The 20770-nt window shown below is 42.1% G+C and overlaps 1 protein-coding gene across 1 annotated transcript in view; it reads right to left on the reverse strand.

Moving 5' to 3' along the window:
- Positions 1 to 261: 261 nt before the first annotated feature.
- lhfpl3 (LHFPL tetraspan subfamily member 3) overlaps positions 262 to 20770 on the reverse strand; it is a 34252-nt gene continuing 13743 nt past the window's right edge. Inside the window, exons 2-3 of the mRNA XM_070929118.1 lie at positions 2415 to 2645; positions 262 to 284 (exon numbers count right to left, since the gene is read on the reverse strand). Of these exons, the coding sequence (XP_070785219.1) occupies positions 262 to 284; positions 2415 to 2645 (254 nt within the window). The remainder of the gene's footprint in view (positions 285 to 2414; positions 2646 to 20770) is intronic.

The following is a 20770-nucleotide window of genomic DNA, read 5'->3' on the forward strand; positions in this document are numbered from 1 at the left end:
CAAATAATGACTAACAAGGATTTTTTTTTTCCAAAAATGTAATATTATAGAAAAATACATCCAAGTTTTGAGGGATTTTACAGGAAATAAAAGGGGAAAACTGGACAAATACATGATTACTACTTGAGAAGTGCAGTGGTAGTAGCATCATGTTAAAGGTTGGTGTTACTGATTTCTCACTGTTGCTATAAACAACAATACACTCAAATATGATCCTCACCTGTGTGTGTGTGTGTGTGACTGCTTCACCATTACCAGATATTATATGGCGTTATTACCGCTCTCTGTGGGGGGAAAAGAGAGAGAGAAACCAGTTCAGTATGAAGAGGATACAATAACTCTGACATGTTTTTAACCAGCAGGTGGCAGTATTATGTAAAACTTCTTCTTCTTCGTCTTCTAAAGGAAGCACAGCTGCTTGAATTAAAACACCCCTCGGATGTTTCTAACTTGGACAGGTGTCACTATCCATCCTCCTGAGCGACAAGATAAAAAACATCCCATTTAAACTTCATCTGCTGTTTGATGAATTTCACTTTCATTCTCATATTTCACGTACTCTCTTTCTCTCTCATCCTCTTCCTCGGCTCATTATCCCCCTCTCTCTGTCTCTGTCTCTCTCTCTGCCTTGTCCTTCCTCTCCGGTCTCTCTGTTGATAATGGCTTCTTCCTCCCAGTCTTTTTGCTTATATGAGCTAACAGGCGACTGTGTCCCGGCTGATAGGGCAGCTGTGATTCATTTAGACAGGCTGGCAGCAAGCTGTGTAAACAGCCATTAGTAATTCATGACTCTGTCCAGCATCCCCAGGCTTCAATTAACCCTTGCTATTGGTGCATTCTTCCTCTCAGTCACCCATCTTTCTCTCTCTGCGTTTCCCCTCTCATTGCTTTTCATCTCCGTCCCTTCATCTGTATGCTCCTCTTCTTCGCGCTGTTTAAATCATTCTCTTTGGGTCCGAGTGCAGTTGTCATCTCGCCCCAATCAAGCAAGAAAAAAAAAAAAAAACCTCATTGGTAAGAGGAGCTGAGCGCAAGCAGCCAAAACAGGTGGTGTATAACATCCATCTAATGTATGCAAATTAATAACTTGAGCGTGGGAAATTATGCAAGGGAATCTTGGAGGAAATAAGGTTTTTATATTCAAGCTGCTGGTGTTGTTGGATGATGTGTGGTGTGGCAGCAGGAATCAGATGGCGTCTTTCTTGTGCACTTGTCTCATTATTGTATCGAAGGTCAATTAATATACAACAACGTAGCAGAGGTGTGGACACCAGTCACAAATTTAATGTCCTCAGACTCGCAGCTCACTTTGACTTTGCTTGGACTTGAGCCTCATGACTTAAAAGAGTTATAACACGCTGCTCAAGTCAAAAGTGGAACAAAATCTTGGCTGTAGCCGCGTATTCATACACAGAGCAGACATTCAGGCCAGCGTTCAAATAGATTCTTTAATAAGTTTAGTGGTTTACTTGCAACTGCACTACAGCTTTTATTTTTTTTGTCGTATACCAAACTTTTATTTTTACTCTTGAAATGGCGACAAATCTTGTGTAGGACTTTCCCGTCTTTACTTGGGACGTGAGTTGATTAGTTCGATTAGGGTCTCCAACCGTTCCGGCTTATGACCCTTTAAGGCAAAGCAATGTTTACTCGTGACCTCTCATCAAAGGTTCACAAGTTGGGGGCAGTTTTTAGAGGCCTGAAGTGATAAAACTATCCAGTATTTCTCAATAAAAAGCAAAGATTGGAGAAAAAACATTTTTTTCCTTATTTATTAAGTAATTTGGTAATCATTCGTAGTTCAAACATCACCATTATTACAGCTTTTCTTGGTCTGTCTGTTAAAATGTTCCTCAAACTAAAAATGCATTTGCATGATGGCCCTCGATGGAGACACCATGAACTCCACCTTCAAGAAGGCCTTCCCTTAACGCTATATCGAGCGTATCGATTCTGACATGTTGCGGTGAAAAAAATAGAATTGGACAAATCAAAATAATAATGAACAGATTGATTGATTGTGAAAATAGAGCTTGTAAAGACTTAGAAGTATGACTCGCTCCCACCTCTGCTACACAGCATGGACATAAGTATGTGGACACCCTGATATTAGACTCATATGTAGTTATGATACCTCATTCCAAATGGAAAAGGAATATGAAGATTTCAACTGGCAGCAGGGATTTACTCCCATTATCACAGGGACCTGGGACCTTCTTTCAGGGATCTGGCTTTGAGCGGGGGGGCACAAAAGCTGCCTTCCACAAACTGTTATCTGTTATAAAATATCATTGTTTTCTGTACTAATATGATTTTAGAGCCTCAGATCTAACCACACAAAGTATGTGGACCTTTGTTTTGTCTTTGACCAACTGCATTATCCCAAAACTGCCATGAAGGTATTATCCTCTTACTGTCTCCCAGCAGCTCCTCAGACATCAGACTGTCTTGACGGTTTCCCAGGACGAAGGCGAGGAAGGAGAGGATGAGCGCGTCCATGATGCCCATGATGGCGAGGATGTAGGCCCAGCGCACCGAGCAGGCGCCCAGCGTGTACTTGTCCGTCTGCTCGCCACACATGCGCTTCACCTCGTCGCTGTCCCAGCCGTCTGGGTAGATCATGCAGCCCAGAATCAGACATGTACCTGGATCAGGAGGAGGAAACATGGGTTAGTGTTTATGGGCTTAATTGGCTACCAAGGGATGTTATGCTGGATTTGGGACACTCTGTAAACCTAAACCTATAAAATATGCATAAGATATGAAGTGTGGGGTTTTTATTCACACTTTAAGCTTAAAAGAAAGTTACGTCTGTAAATTAGAGATTGCAGAGAAAGAAGGAGAAGAAAAAAGGGAGGACACGGGGGAGGAGGTGACAGCGGCAGAGCAGAAATGGGACAGGGAGGTGAGGAAGGAGGCGGAGAGGGAGAGAGAATATGTTACCACATGTCACAGCACCATGTGGGGAGTCGGGCTGCCTTCATTAGCCGTCTGCTGCATGGCTGACAATGACAGACTGAGCTGTTAGAGAGCAGAGTCATCTAACAACACTTCTGCTGGCAGAGGGGAGCTGTTTCCATACACACACACAGTCGAGGCAATCAAATCATTTACGGGTCTGAGAGGTCTGTATTTATTGGTTGACAATGCTGCCAAAGGGAAGTCTGAATGTTAGAGGTTTTGTGTGTGTGTGTGTGTGTGTGTGTGTGTGTGTGTGTGTGCTTTTTTAGATTTCTGCCTTTGTGGGGACCAGTTTGAGTTTTAGATAATGAGAGTGAGGACATTTTCTTTGGAAAGGCAGGATATGCTGCACGAGGGAGGTTTAGCCTGCGTTACAAACTGGTAGCATGGAGTTTGAAAGAAGTGGGCCTTTTCCAGGCAGTGAGAGTTTATGGGAGTTGTAGGATCCAGTGTTTTTGGAGCTTGACCTATATTAGGGGCTAAAAGTCAGGGTATCCCAGCGTCTGCTGTCACCTGCTGCTTCAAGGTTAGGCCATATGATGACAGAGATTTGCCACCTTGCAGAGATTAAACAATACCGCTTCTAGCGAGGTAGCAATCCATTTCACTGACCTCAATTGTCCAGTTATTATAAACTCATGCTGTGCAGCCAAGAAACCGACAGAAATTCACAAAACTTAATTTTAATTTTTTCTAGTCGAGGCCTCAAAGTTTCCAAAAGATACCAGATATGTGACACTGAGTTTTGGGGTATAAAACGATGCTCAAGGAATATTTCCTAGAATATGTTTGATGTGAAGTGAAGTCTTGGGTATGAATATTTCAACATTTTAAAGCTTCAAATGAAGAATTGGAACAAGCCAATTGAGACGATACATGATACTGTCAGACAGTGTGGAATAAGATGGGTTTTTTTTAAACCTTGAAGCTGCCAGTGAAGTTTATTTTTCTGCACAAATGTGATTAAGTGTCTTGATGTGTAATTTAATTCAGACATGCCAACTACAAAAACAAATGTTTCTCAGTTGAATCTCAGAGAATTAACTCACTCAACCGATCAACATACATGTAGCGTATATATCTCTATCACAATAAAGGTCAGACATTCACATTAAAGTTTTGAAGCAGCTCCATTTACATAATAAAAGGCAACTGTGGAATTACACATGAAAGTGGTACTAAGCAGTCATGGGAATGTACTGATAAACCAAAAATAGTCAACCTCACCCCTGTTGACCATCTCTTTTTCACTGTAATTACATTTTCAACAGAGCCCAAGTGACACCTTCACAATGCTTGTTTTGTCCAATCAAAAAGAGTCCAAACCTCTCCAAACTGTTAAAAATAAATTGGAGTCATTAAAATAATTAAAAGGAAGAGCAGCAAAAGTACAATATTGCTCTCCTCTGAGATGTGGTGGAGTAGAAGAAGAAAGTGGCATGAAAAGAGAAGATTAAAGTGAAGTACAAGTACCTCAAATGTATATTTAAGTACAGTACTTGAGTAAATGAGCTTCACGGTTGCAGTGTTGCATTCAGAGCCCTCACCAGTATAGAAACACGAGTTGTGTGTGTGTGTGTGTGTGTGTGTGTGTGTGTGTGTATCAGGTTAGCACACTAACGTGAGCCGCCAGCAGATTAAGCGAACAGATAATCTCCGGAAATGTCAGACTTGTGTCCCTCCCTCCTCTCCCCTTTCTTATCTCCCCCTCTCCTCCCTCTCGCTCTCTTTGTGTCCTTCATGACAAAAGATGGAGAGAGAGAGAGAGAGAGGTCCAGTAGTGAGAGAGAGACCTTTACATACAGTCTACAATGGAGACAAAGGGATGAGCGGAGACGACATGGGTGAGTCAGGGCTGCCGGCTGTGCCCTCCCGCCCCTCTCATGTCATGTTTTTCTGTTAGTCATGACTGAAATATAAACGGCCATCCATCTCACAGTTGTACCAATAACAGCATCAACAAGCTCCGGTAATAATAACCAGTATTGATAAAAGCGCTCTAATCCATATCCTGCGCCTACATTTCCCAGGAGGCACTGAGTCTATTGACTTTCCTGCAGCATTTCTGAGTTTGGAGATCAATTTTCTCAGACCAAAGAGAAAAAACACAGCAGCAGTCTTTATATTATTTTATTAGACGCAACATGTTCCCTGTTATGAATGTATTTTTTGACTCTGCCTTTTGTGCAGGCGCATAAAGCGATAATCAGACGCGTGCTTTTTCTTAAATTACCACTGCATTAACTAACTTACATTATTTTCCAATTATCTGTCAACGAGGATGAGGTTGATCATTTTTAAGATATTGGTACTACTAACAATATACACAGTGACAAGACAAATGGACACAGTTAAAACAGCTGCACTCATAAAGATATTAACTTGATGATAAACGTACAATAAAAGATTAACATTAGATGCAACATGAGAAGACAGGAGACAGTAAGTAGTACTATAATAATCAGTACTATCATAATGACAAAGACTGAAAGGCAAATGCATGAAAAACTAAAGACATTCCCATCAGCTGCACTTCGTGTTCAGTGCTAATTAGCTAATGTTAGCATGCTAACATGCTGAACTAAAATGGTGAACGTGGTAAACATTATACCAGCGGTGGAAGAAGAATTCAGATCTTTTAATTTACAGTAAGTATTAGCGTCAAAATGTACTTCATGTACCTAAAGTACAAATACTCATTATGCAAAAACATGTATTATATTAGTGGATTATAATCAGTGATGCATTAATGTGTAAGCAAGTATCATAAAATGGCAGTAAATGCACTTAGTTACATTCCACCACTGTTGTTTGCTGTTTCCAATGTGAAGCAGTGAAGAACCTGAAGCCTTACTGAAGACTGTTAGTAAGACTGCGGTGACTATTTTAGCACCTTCACAGGACTGCTTACTGCTATCATGTCTTCGGAGGTTGTAAAGCCCAAACAAACCTATAAAGCAACAGATTTATACATGCCTTTTAAAATGAAAGGATGTTTTAATTTTAATTCCCAGCTGCTGATTTTTAGGAAACGTTTTTTTTAGGTTCATAAAACACTAAACTTTTACTATGTCTTCCACAGTATATTAGTGTTGATTTCCTTTTATGCATATTAGAGGATTTGGTACAGTGCACACAGTTGTCTCCTGTGTAAACAACCTGCTCCTGCAGGCTTTTCAGCTGTAATATTAATAGAATGAGTTCAGCTGCACGCTGTCTCAACGGCAAATCTTAAATCTCCCACAGAGCTCGAGTGGAAGAGAAATGCAGGAGATCAAAGAGACACCGGGTTTGTCTTTCTGACTCTCATCTGAACGCCTCAAGATGTCCATTTCTGAGCTGCGGTGGTTCAGTAGCTGCAGGTGTTTGTCCACCTAAAGCTAAGCATGCAGTCCTCACTGTTGGCATGCTTTTACATAAAAGTACAAAAGAAATGTGACATAAATCCCATTACTTCTTGTCTCTGACGGATCTCATCATCATCCTTTTAGCTGCTATCTTTAAAACCTAACACTACATGCACTTTTTTTCCTGTTTTCAGAAATATGCTTATAGCTTCAGCAGACATGTCATTTCTTTTTTCCTGCTGTTATCAGCAAAGCTGAAAAAGCGTTTTTATCCCCGACACTGCTTCCAAATGTCTCCAAAGTGGGCTGAGGGCAATCTTTTATCTTTGTTTTTAGGCATGTCGTGTAGCTACAAACAGTCCTACAAATAGCGCGCAGCTACGGCACAACGTGTAGTAACAAAAGGGGTAAGCCAACGGGGTCAGCCTCTTCATCTCCTGATAAATAAATTCTCCTCATCGCAACGTCCCTGCAGCCCTCCTCACCACAGAGGGAGAGCAGCAGCCTGCACACAATCCCTGCCATAAATAATTAAAGATATTATGAAACACGAGGACGAGGAATCATGTCAGCTCATTTCGAGACTTCAAATGAGGGATGTTTTCAAATCACACGACGGGATGACGTGTGGACTCACAGGTTTGTAACATTTGACGCCTAAAATGATTTAAATCGACTGGAAAATGGAGCTCAGGAGCTGTTCAGAAATGTCTAAAACAGGCTTCTTAACTGAAGGTTTCATTCAGCACGGTCGTACTCTAACACTGCAGGAGGTGGGTAGTAATGAGCTAAAGTTCAGATACCTCTCCACCGCAAAGGGAGGAGGAGGTCAATTAATGAGCAACGCTACATCTCACTCTCTCATCTCTGGTTACTAGAAAGACTCCTTTGTCAGTCATATTTCTCTCTTTATTCATGTCAGCATAGAAGAGATGAAATATTGTGGATTCCTCGACAGTATTGAAATGTTTTTGTTTCAAAACACTGTTTTTAATCAATGTTCTGCCGTGTCCTTCCTATGAATCATTTAAAGAGTAACTTAAAAGCAGTATTCGACAGCGCTCTCTCTGCTGTAACCACACAGTCATTTAAGTCATTTATCAGGTGAAAATACCAAACGTTTGCAGGCTCCAGCTTCTCAACTTTGCTGCTTTTCTCTGTTTTATATCACTCAAATTTAATATCTTTGGTTTTTGGACTGTTGGTCGGACAAAAGAACCAATTTGAAGACATCAGCTTGGAATCTGGAAAGTTGTGATGGACATTTTTCAGTATTTTGTGACATTTTATCGACAAAACAACTAATGAAGTGAAGAGAATCTGCACCGTTTTATGACAGCGCTGTTTGGTTATGACTGATACTCAAAGGGAGATTATCTTTCCACATGGAGGTCAGAATAAGTTTGTTGTTAAATTGTTTCTCAACCAAACTTAATGATTATGATTGCCCTTAATGTCTCTCTCTCTTAAACACACACATGCTAAACACACACTTCCTCTCTCCTTGAAGGCTTCCCAGCTGACAGCTGTTGGCAGCAACATCAGGGACAATCAGAGGAGGGGGTGTCATAATCTAGACCTCTGTCATCAAACACCACATGCCATTACACACACACACACACACACACACACACACACATAAACACACACATCACGCCACCCATTATGGCGCATTTCACAGGCCCAGCTGTAGCTGTCCACTTTGTGCGATTCATGCTCCTTTAAACATCACGGTTATTGAGGGAGTGCTCGTGCAGGTGTGTGAGTGTGTTATTGTGTTTGTGACACAGAGCTCATACTGTATGCACCATGCATCAGCATCAAAGTGGACCATGGCAAATGATATTAATGGGAGTTAATTGGGGCAGAAACTGGCAGATGCAAGAAGGTATGAGGACAAAACACCCTCTCCTCGCTCTCTCCACCCCCCTGCCCTGATCCCTTCTGCTCCACAGAGGACTGACTGAGCATGTGTGTGTGTGTGTGTGTGTTGAGAGATAAGGCAGAGGAAAGGGAGCATGATTTGCAACATGAATCCTGCCACATACCCCCGTCCTCATTAACACCTCTCGTATTAGGTCCACTGATTCACAGGGTTTGTCTGTGCTATCGACCGCTGGCGCAGCAGATTAATGGGCTGCTCTGAAGTCGCTGCACATCCAGGCTTTATGTTTCACGTGTTGCGTGAGACACACACAACTTGAAAAAATAGAGAAAGAATGTGGATGAACAAGCTACGACACATAAATGGCAGTTTCATTTAGATTAACGAAATATGTTAATGTGCGTCAGAAGGAAAACAAGAACAGATGTAGAGATTAGTAACAACTAGAATACTCAATATTACTAAATAATAAATATATCAACATAAGTCACAAATAAAGTGAGGAGACAAGGAAGTTATGTAAAAATTACTTTTTACACTTGAATCACAAATTACACGTGAGGGAGTAAAGTGTTTGCAGTGTTAACAGCTTTAAATACAGTCAGTATTTAAAGCTGTTTATGTCACTAGTTTTTTCTTAAAACCTCCTTTAAATAAGTTGACTCTTATTATTTGTACCTTCTAAGCACAATGTCTCTGTTTCGCTATAATTAGGGGACTTTTTAGGAAATAATCATATTTTATTATTATATAAGACATTACAGGACCCAGAAAGTGTGACAAATATTTTGATATATTTTTTATTTTTGTTCCCACAAGGGCTGCAAAAACATTTTTATTAATTGTTAAAGGTTCAATTTATTATTTGTCATTTTTTCCCCACAACATGAAGGTCTAAATGCTGTTTCAAAACACTCTCCACACAGCCAGCAATAAAAATCTGGAAAGGAAATACTGAATCATTTATTTATAGGCCTAAAAGTAGTATAATTTATATATAAAGAGGGTACAGAAATACTGGAATAAGTAAAAAAAAAAAGTTTCCTTAAACGCCTGATTTCACAGAAAAACACAAAGGACATGACCTCAGCTCTTGTTTCCAGATGTCATATACACTCCACTAAAGATCTTCAATGAAAGAATACCATCAATATTTCATATATACATGGCCCATTGTTGAACATACCAATCTGCCTGCAACACTGGCGACCATTGAAAGCATTGCAAAGACACAAAACACAGAAGATAAGAAAGAGAACATAAACAATCCAGGATGCCAGCTGCTTGTTGCTAACTGAAGTCCCTGGCAGCTGTTTTCAACTGTTTTCATCTGTTCTGTTCTGCGCTCCACATCCCCCAACAACTCCCCCAGATTCAGACACTGACTGGGGTCACTCTGGGCCGCTCTGTATGCATGCCGCCGCACAGGCTGAAGCACACGCTGATTTCAGGACAACATCAAACTCCGCCAGGATTCTGAAATACGCAGACGACGCCACAATTGTCGGACTGATCTCGATCGAGAGAGAGAGGTAGAGAAGTCAGTCAGCTGGTGCAGGAAAAATGACCTGAAATGATCATCGGCTTCAGAACAAAACAATCAATAAAAGCACCAACGAGCCAACCAATTACCATAACCGACTCCTTCAAGTTCCTGAGCACACACACACCCACACACACACACACACCAGCACTAACCCGGTCCAGTTTTACAGCCATAATCCAGAGCATCCTGTCACTATCGATTACTGTCTGCTACGGAAACACACCTAAACACACAACAAAGAAAATGTGACAGAATTATCACCAGAGCATCAAAGATTATAGGCTGCAATCGACCGACACTGGACACACAACAAGCTCACGGAGGACCCTCTGCACCCAGACCACCATCTGGCAGAAGGTACAGGTCACTAGGAGTCTGGACAGGACGCCTTAACCGGAGCTTCTTCCCCAAAGAAGACGATCGATACACAAAAGTCGGCCTAATTGTCATTTGAAGTGTACGTTATATCTTTTTGCTATGTTGTCCCCCAAAGTTGTCCCCTTTTCTTTCCCTCTTCAACTCCTACAACAACCATGTTTCTGTTGTCACAGTGGATAATAAGGAGAGAGGAGGGGAGGGAGGGGTGAGGAAGATGAAGCAAGGACTGAAGATGAAGAGAGTGAGGAGGAGAGAAAGAAAGAATAAAGACAACGGGACAGGAAATGAGGGAAAAAATAGCAGAGGAGAGGGGTGCTTCATCTACGAGGCTCAGGCTTAAAATAACATCAGACAGACTGCGAGATCAGGACGTGTAACATGACAGGAAAACAGTGAGGAATGAGATCATTAGGTATTAATATTGTAAATGTATGTGTCGCTCCATGTGTCATTTTCAGGTGTGGATTGAAAGGTGGAGCATGGCCGGAGAGGAGACCGGAGGGATGCGGCAGGAACAAGGCTTACAAGATTAGAATCCCAATGCACCTCATTTGAGACACGAAGGGAATGAAAGTGGCTGTTTAAAAATGCAGCGCCAGACAGACGACGCTCCTCCGTCAGAGAATGTCAGACAGACAGAGACAGACACAAAGGAAGCCGGACGTCAGTCAAAAACGGGCTAATCCGCTCTTTATCTTACTCGCCAGGACGACCTCGGCCATTAGGACTGTCCTCGTTCAATTTATGGAAAAGCAAAATACATTTTTACTGCGTGTCAAAGATGAGTTTGGGGACGGTCCCTTGAGGAGGGAATGCCATAAAATTGATTGAGGATCAAATTTACAATCTAATCATCAGGTCTGTGCTGAGTGCGGGGCAAACGGAAGCCTGAGAGTTATTATATTATTAGTGCTTTATCATTTATCAACAGCTGAGCTTTTCAAGGTTACGCACACTTTCTTTCAAACCTAATGTAATAGTAGAAACTCAGCTAACCGACTGTTAGCTACGCCTGTCAAGCACATAATGTTTCCGGCAATTTTGCTGGCTGAAATTTAATTGTAGCTAGCAAGCCAATCAAGCTAATGTTAGCGCCATGAACTGGTTGAGTTTTTAATGCTTCCAGCTGATTTGTTTTAAAATGTAAAAGGATCTTAAATATGCATTGATAGCTACATGCCTGATATAATGCTAAAAGATGGAGGCTAAGTCTGCAGCATCCTCACCCAGTTCCTGATTCTTATTGAAGTAAACAATCAGCATTGTTCTTGTATTGCAGTGCAGATAGTTAGTCTGCCAACTTTCAACTTCCAGCTGGAGTGAGAGTCTGTTGTTTTGTTGTTGTTTTATTTTGGAGATCTCAGAGATTTCTCAAAATAAAAAAGAGATGCAACTTTCAACAGACCTCACTGTGGACAGACTGTTTCTTCAGTAGAAGAATATTCCCATGAAAATTGTAGACACTTAACTCTGTGGATTATCTATTAAACTCTTATTAATTTTTTGCAAAACCTGGATTACATTCAGTGGCACAAGGAGACATAAATGAGGAGCCTCATTAATCTAACCTACAGACTGTCTTATTCACACCAAGTTGTGTCTTTTGAGCTCTCTGTAATGTTTATGGGAAAAGCTGGATGTTCAGACTTTGTCCTGTGTGCAGAGAATATTTAACCTATATAACTATAATTCTCCATGAAGGAGTAGCTTTGAGACTTCATCTTATTCTTACTAAAGCGTTAAGAGTTGGCAACCCTGTTAAGCTGCTTACTTTACATACTTGAACAAGCAAGACCTTGATAAACTATGCTTTATTGTTCGTATTTTCAGACTTTTAGGATGAGGACTGACTGATGTGTTTGGTGAACATGATGCTATCATGTGGGACGGTTGCTGTAAACTAACCCAAATACAACTGATATAGCATCAAAGACCTGCTTCCACAAAGGGGGAAAATATTAACCTGTTAGTTCATAAGCTAGTTAGCCAGACATGCTAACGTTTGCATTTACGCTAGAGCAGATAAACACACTGTTTAATCTTCCTCTTAAACTTTTGCTCTTGTATTTTAGGTTTTGGAAAGGCAAAAAAAAAAAAGACCACTTTCTTATTTGCTGATTATCTCTCTTACTACAACACCTCAACATGTGTGGAAGTGAAAATATTGATGGGCCTACCGAGTCTCCTTACAGTTGCTAAGCTATTAATGCACAATCGCTGTTTAGGGGAGGGTGAACGGTGCTTCTCCTTCAAAGACAATGGTAAATAATGTAAGTAAACGTAATGAAAATCTTTTATGCTCACAAGTGTGTTAGCAAATTAAGATTATTTTAAAATACCTCCTTAAAAACCCCTCGGCACTGAAGACACAAAGCCTTCCTCTTTTAGTAATAATCTGCATAAAAGTTATTGTGATATTCCTCCTGGGCGGAGGTATTGTTTTCCTCCTTCAGATGCTTCCTCTAATGCACGAAGCCCCCCTGCCGCCTTGAAGCACACAGGAGACGACTTCAGAAGTTGCATCCAAACGCCGATGCCATCTCAGATTTTGTTGCCTGTCTTGTTTGAAGTTGGTCCTAGTTGGAACGGTCTTCTTCTGAGTGTTTTTTTCAAAAAACGAGCTTTAATCAAAGCTTCCTCTGATTTCTCTCTGAGCACAAAACATGTTCGGCGAGCGAGAGGTCGCTCCCTACGCCGAGGATCCAATCAAGTGGGATGAGGGAGATGCTGCATCGCCATGGAGACGGGGGCTGCCTGCTGTCCCCCGTCTCCAACTGATATGTGGATTTGTATGGATGAGTGTCAGGACTGCACCGACACCTCAGAAGTGTGGCGCAAATGTGACACTCTCTTGTTTTCTCCCTCCACCTCCTCTGATAAGTAAAAAGCTGCCGTATGTCCAAACTCATATGAGCAACATATCCTCACACATGACCATAATCCAGAGCAGATCTTGTTCTCTGGAAGGACCTCGTCTATCCCACAAAACCTATCAGGTGGGGGAAGATTGAAGGTGATTTAGAACAGGTGTTTCCCATTAATTAACAGCTCCCACCAGTGAACCTGAGGAGTAAATCTACCTAACACGATCCTGGCTGCATCACCAGAGACAAGCAAAACGTGTTAAGCCTTGTATGCTCACTGTCAGCAAAGCTAAAATCCCCCTACAGTGATAATGTTTGTGAAGGGCTCAGTGGCGGGCTTGTGAGGTTGAAAGGCGATGGATTAAAACAACAGTGAGACATTTTATTTTCTCAGTTGGAAGGCGAGAAAAAAAGCCCAGATGGTCAGATTTTATTTACAACATTCGCTCCGACGGATGCTTTACTCCTAACTAATCAGCCCAGGTATGTTGCGTGTTTGATCAATCGTTGTTTCCTTTAAGTGCTCTTTCTTTCGCTGTGCTTCCTCAGATGTGGTGACAGCGTTCTTGAAGTGGGAGAAAACTTTGGCAGTTCTGAATCTTTAACGGTTGTCCTTATTTTCTCTCCAAAACCGTCTGCCTTTGAAGTCGGGCCGAGGGGATTGCTCCACTCCGTTTCAGTAACTTCTAATGTGTCTCTGATCTGTGGTGATGGCAGAGAGTACATGTTCTCCTCTTTTTTTTCTTTCTTTCAAGCCTCCCCCCATCTTCTCTCTCTCTCTCTCTCTCTTTCTGCACTACTGAGCACTGATGACTGATGATCTGATGGGAGGAAAGAAAATACAGAGCACTGTCTTACTGAGGAAAATCCACCTGGCACAAAGAGAGAAATGCAAGCTGGTAAGAATGGGGACAATGGGGGCCTCTTAAACAACACTGTCCCACTGAAGGGTCAGTCAGTACAAGCTTGTGTTGACAAAACAAGGTTTACTTAGTAGCTGCTCATCCTATTAAACAAGCTTCCTCCGCAGATGGAAGGATTTTCTTTTCTTCTTTTCATTCATTTTGGCTTAAAAGTCAAACTCACAACCAAGGGCCATTTAGTAGCTGCTCTGGTGGTTCACACTCAATGGCCAAGCATTGTTGAACACTTGTGATGCTTAATCACCTGGGAACTTGACCCTGGAAACAGCAGGACTGTGTGAAATGGTTGAAAGCTCCATGGCAAGTGAGTAAGTGGACCTTGAGTTGAAATTGTTTTGTCAACTGCTGTTATTATGTACAGAATTCATTCTCCATGGCAACTGAGCAAACTGCACAATCTGCTGATGAGGACCATGTAAGACGGTTCTGAGCTCAAATCCTCCACAGAGCTGAAGGGAACTGCAGAGTTGGGTGATAATTCTCTGTGGGTTCATCATTATATAAAAATATTGATTACAGCAGCTTTAAAGTCACTTATGTGACAAGAACAACCCTCATCCAGCCCCTGACCATGCAGCTGTGACGCTATCACGTCCTGACCTACGCTTGTGACCTGAAGCAAGCGGCCGTCTTTAAGGAGCAGCCAAAATCGGCTTGAACCTTGGCTCGATTCCGTGCGGGTTGCCATGGAGACGCCTTGAACCCTGCTGGGGTGCGTCGACTCCCCAGGAGCGCATTCCCCCTCCTTCTGCAGCTCCTGTAGGACCCCGCTGATCCCGAGCAGCTCACCTCGGCGATCTCTCGGAGAGGAGAGTGAGAGTGATAGGACGCTGCCAGCAGCAGCACGGAGAGCCGTTTCCATGGCAACCGGCAAGCTCGGAGGGAGGAAGAGCAGTAATGGGTGGCTGAGGTGGCTGCGAACATCGCTGAAACGACACACGTCCCCTCTTCACTCACACACACACACACTCGGAGACCATGTTTTCCGATCCGTGACCTTCGCAAAATGGTGACTGTAGACAAACAAACTGCAGAGTAGAAGCAACTGTTAACACACACACACACACACACACACCTGTGAAGACACTTCACTCAGACCTAAGAGAGCCTCCTCTGGGTGCAGCGAGGAGTATTGTTCCTCTGCCGTTTCATAAGTAAGTCCACTGGGACACAAACACTCCCACAGCTCACACTTCTTAACTCCCCCTGCTAAGTTTATCAAATAACAAACCTCGCTGCGCCGCTACACGAGCTCCGGAGCCTTTTGATGTCCTCTCAAGCTCAAACCTCATTTGTATTCTACTTGTGCCCCCAGTTTTCACTAAGCTTTCTTTGATTCAATCCCCCCGCCAACATGTTTTCCAATGTTAACAATGTTAGTCATGTTTTCCACACAGCATGGTGCACCTTCTCATTTGCAGCTCAATACCGCCGTTGTAATCGTCAATGGATGATCAGTGTAATTAGGAGTCCACCTCGGAGGGAGATCAGCGGGAGGAGACTCCTTGTGACTTCGCAAATTGGTTCTTGAATGCATTTCAGTTCCCGTTCTGTCTTTTTTTTTTTGAATATATATAAGAGGTGATTTCCGCAGGTAAAGTCAGGAGAACATCAGGAAGACATGTATTACTCAATAACAGCTGTTTCCCTTCAGTCAACCCAATGCAGCACGTAAATCTTCCAGGACCAGGAGAGTAATATATTCCGGATGTCATGTCTGTATGATTGCTAAAAGGCTGCAGTCATCAAACAGCTCCCCCGTCTGATATGAGGGTTATTGATTGATGAAAGGATGGGATTGTGGAAATGAAATGTGCTGCTGAGAAAGCTATTTGTGGAGAAGTAGATCTAATGGATCGGAGTTTTGTTGTGGTTCTTCGGGGAGGAAATGTGATTGCACTTTAGACCTGCAGAGATGACCAGAACAAGGGATTTGTAAGCCATAAATTGGATATTCAGGAGACGTAGGAAGCGCAGAGAGAATATAGCACACGGAGATCGATTAGTGGGCTGAATAAACAGCTGAGGAAGTAGGTTAGAGCCACGTAAAGTGCAAAGTTTCATCCATCAGCTTGACTGGAAATTTGAAGTGTTGGTGAGAACGGCAGACAGGTGTGATAGAGACAGATATCCAAAACTGTTACTCTTGTTCTACTGGCATATATTGATTCGGAGAGGTATGCCTCCTCTAATTGTCAGGAACTGTCTTTAGTATCGACAACCTGCAGACTTGTTTGTTTATTTATAACATTTTTATGTAAGTGTTTTTCCAAACTAATTCAGTCATTCATTCATATTCTACTAGACAGTCTGGACATCTTTATGTTCCAGTAAAACTTGCATATTGTCCACCATTCATCATCTTTGTTTACTTTATAAAAAACATCTTAAACAAACATTGGTAACTTTGTAATTACAGTTTCAACTGTAATAATAAATATCTATATCTATATAGATATAGATATAGATATATATAAAGCCTTTTATAATAGCCTTTCTATGCCTTATTCTCCTGCACAAGCTTTTGTTTACTTCAAATTAATGTACATCTGAATATATGTAGGTAAAAGTGTGTCTGTACATATGTGAATGTCTTTGTGAACATATACTGTATATTTTATAATGATTGTATTTTTTAATGTGTAAACAAATAAAAAGTGACAAAGAGTGACATATCAGCCACATGTCACTCCGAACATCACTTGTAATATCTGCTAAAATGGGAAAGTTACCTCCTCAAAGTTATGTCTTGCTACTGTCATTGGAAAAGAGTGTATAGCAGGTTTTTTTTCCAGACTTTAAAATTGGGCTGTGTGGTGCAACCTTCACTGAAGTGTCTTTTCAATAAATCAAGGAGCATCTGAGCATCATTCACCCTCAAACAACGACAGCCAGGTGTCATAACAGGCCTCTCAGACGATCTGATATATGATGAAGACCTGAGCCTGTGCGTCAGTCTCCTCGACACCAGCAGACACCGGCATCACTCATTAACTCAAACACTCACACGATGAAATGGACATCACTCAGACGGCGCGTGCACGAGGACACACACAGGCTTATCCGAGGCCGATGGTTTCAAATGGGTCACCGTGTCCTTGTCCTGCTGCCTAACTCAGGAGGAGGAGAATAAATCAAACCGGCTGTCTTCTCCATCCCGGCCCAGTGATCAAGAAGATAAACCCCCGATGGGAAATCTATAAAGCCGGCCCCTCCTTTTGGGCACATGGGAAAGCTGGCGGCAGAGGGAGAGACGCTTTGACATCGCGCTGTAGAGGACACGACGACACCTACAAAGACAAATGGATCCAACAGAAGCTTGATGCGGCTGCTGTCTGCTGGTCAGTCATTTGTTTACAAAGAGATAAAAGACGACTCCAGTGTCAAGTGTGGAGGAGAGGAACCATTTTTTACCCTTATCAGTTTAATGGCATCTTGTTTATTTAATAAAACACAACGGAAAGTAATAGACAAGGCGAAGACTGACAAATATTTCTTCACATCACTTATTATTCAAACAGTATTCAAACTTTTTCCTTCAGATGGTGACAGACTAAAAGGGAGTTTTGCAAAGTATTTTTTTCCTGCCAACATGGAAATAGCCGAAAATCAAGCCCACAGACATGCTGGTGAATCTAAAATGCAGTCAACAAAAATATGAATAATTTGAACAGAGTATAGATTTATGGAGTGTTCTCGTACATAGCCATCTCTAGTTTGATGGTTTAACTGGATTACTTTATGCGTTCTTGAACCACAAAGTGACAACTATGCACAAATGAGCCTTTTTAAACTGTTAACAAATATCTTTGCTTGCTCATATTTAGGTAACACAAGTTTCTTTCAAGTTAAAAAACACTAAATTGAGGAGATCCACTGATATCTAACATATAAGAGCAGAGTCACCACAAAAAAAGGAATTGTTGCAGTTTCAAGCTTTCAGTTTTACTTTAAAGCCATCGTCAGCAGCTAGTAGAGGTGTCAGGGAACAGCATAAATACCAGGTGTAATCAGCCAGTTCCTTTTCACTTGAACAGTGGGTCAAATGATTAAATGTAATGTGAGAGCTCATAGTGATGAACCCATGATGAATTACACCTGAAACACCATCTGAATGCTACTTGCCCAGTACCAAACAACCGACAGACAAAGTAAGCAACTAGCTGGTGAAGAAAATGGAGCATTTAGCCACTAACAACCTCAGAAGTTGGTGGAGACCAAAAACAGAGCTAAAAGTGAGTCATAATTCATTCATCATAGCAACTTTACAAGGTGATAATATGTCAATGTTGTGTTTTCAGCTTGTTCTGCTGCCCTCAAGCGGCCCAAAAAAAATCATCTCACACTGTTTTAAACATGTCTGACAACAGAACAGCTCCATGAAATATAACATGCCTCACAGGTACAGTGCATCCGGAAAGTATTCACAGCGCTTCACTTTTTCCACATTTTGTTATGTTGAAGCCTTATACCAAAATGGATTAAATTCATTTTTTTCCTCAAAATTCTACACACAACACCCCATAATGACAACGTGAAAAAAGTTTATTTGAGATTTTTGCAAATTTATTAAAAATAAAAAACCTGAGAAATCACATGTACATAAGTATTCACAGCCTTTGCTCAATACTTTGTTGATGCACCTTTGGCAGCAATTACAACCTCAAGTCTTTTTGAATATGATGCCACAAGCTTGGCACACCTATCTTTGGGCAGTTTCACCGATTCCTCTTTGCAGCACCTCTCAAGCTCCATCAGGTTGGATGGGAAGCGTCGGTGCACAGCCATTTTCAGATCTCTCCAGAGATGTTCAATCGGATTCAAGTCTGGGCTCTGGCTGGGCCACTCAAGGACATTCACAGAGTTGTCCTGAAGCCACTCCTTTGATATCTTGGCTGTGTGCTTAGGGTCGTTGTCCTGCTGAAAGATAAACCGTCGCCCCAGTCTGAGGTCAAGAGCGCTCTGGAGCAGGTTTTCATCCAGGATGTCTCTGTACTTTGCTGCATTCATCTTTCCCTCTATCCTGACTAGTCTCCCAGTTCCTGCCGCTGAAAAACATCCCCACAGCATGATGCTGCCACCACCATGCTTCACTGTAGGGATGGTATTGGCCTGGTGATGAGCGGTGCCTGGTTTCCTCCAAACGTGACGCCTGGCATTCACACCAAAGAGTTCAATCTTTGTCTCATCAGACCAGAGAATTTTGTTTCTCATGGTCTGAGAGTCCTTCAGGTGCCTTTTGGCAAACTCCAGGCGGGCTGCTATGTGCCTTTTACTAAGGAGTGGCTTCCGTCTGGCCACTCTACCATACAGGCCTGATTGGTGGATTGCTGCAGAGATGGTTGTCCTTCTGGAAGGTTCTCCTCTCTCCACAGAGGAACTCTGGAGCTCTGACAGAGTGACCATCGGGTTCTTGGTCACCTCCCTGACTAAGGCCCTTCTCCCCCGATTACTCAGTTTAGATGGCCGGCCAGCTCTAGGAAGAGTCCTGGTGGTTCCGAACTTCTTCCACTTACGGATGATGGAGGCCACTGTGCTCATTGGGACCTTCAAAGCAGCAGAAATTTTTCTGTAACCTTCCCCAGATTTGTGCCTCGAGACAATCCTGTCTCGGAGGTCTACAGACAATTCCTTTGACTTCATGCTTGGTTTGTGCTCTGACATGCACTGTCAACTGTGGGACCTTATATAGACAGGTGTGTGCCTTTCCAAATCATGTCCAATCAACTGAATTTACCACAGGTGGACTCCAATTAAGCTGCAGAAACATCTCAAGGATGATCAGTGGAAACAGGATGCACCTGAGCTCAATTTTGAGCTTCATGGCAAAGGCTGTGAATACTTATGTACATGTGATTTCTTAGTTTTTTATTTTTAATACATTTGCAAAAATTTCAAAAAAACTTTTTTCACATTGTCATTATGGGGTGTTGTGTGTAGAATTTTGAGGAAAAAAATTAATTTAATCCATTTTGGAATAAGGGTGTAACATAACAAAATGTGGAAAAAGTGAAGCGCCGTGAATACTTTCCAGATGCACTGTATCTCAGCATATGTATAGCATTTTGTCTTTATCTCTATGATACACTCAAGTTATGTTGCTGTTTTCAACCAGCAGCAGCATTTTAGAGTTATGATTGACCTGCAAAGTGTCCCCTGAAAAAGACGCAAAATGGCTGCAAGTGACGGGGATGGGGCGTGGGGGTCTGTGCTCAGGAACCCACGGCAGTGTGTACCAGGGTGTACTGCAGTATTTTAATCAGAGAGTGAAGAGAAGAACATGTATTTACATGAAGATGTTGTAGATCATCAGTAGAGTGGAAGAGCCTCTCGGTGGTGAGCTCTTGTAGTATAATCACTTGACATGGTGTACTCTGTATCGTCTTTCCCAGCACAGTAAACATGTTCACACAAACATGATGTCTTGTTGTCTCCCCCTTGTTTTTTGGCTAAAAACACAGTACCCTCTCGTCGCCCTCAGGCTGAGATTAATTGTGTGAAGTTATTCTCTCTCTCTTTGCCCTCAGGTCCTAATTAAGTGGAATTCAACTTGCTTCATCTTGTAATTATGAAGCCGGGGAGAGAGGAGCTCACTCTGGACCGAGTAGATGTACAAACAGATTGAGGAGGAGGAGGTTGGGCAGGATGGGGGAGTTGTTGTTAGTTGGATGTTTCTGCTGCAGGTTTGTGTTCATATTTTTACTCTATGTGAGTCCAGAAAAGCTACAGATTCATTTGCATCCTTGAGCCACAGAGAATCAGAGTATTTACTGCCGCTATCTGTGGATTAAATGAGGATATTTACTTTGGAAGACTGATACGTGACTGAATTTCTGAAAAACTGCACCGCAGGAGAGACTCGACAC

The sequence above is a fragment of the Enoplosus armatus genome, chromosome 22, assembly GCF_043641665.1.
Source record: "Enoplosus armatus isolate fEnoArm2 chromosome 22, fEnoArm2.hap1, whole genome shotgun sequence".
NCBI classification, from domain to species: domain Eukaryota; kingdom Metazoa; phylum Chordata; class Actinopteri; order Centrarchiformes; family Enoplosidae; genus Enoplosus; species Enoplosus armatus.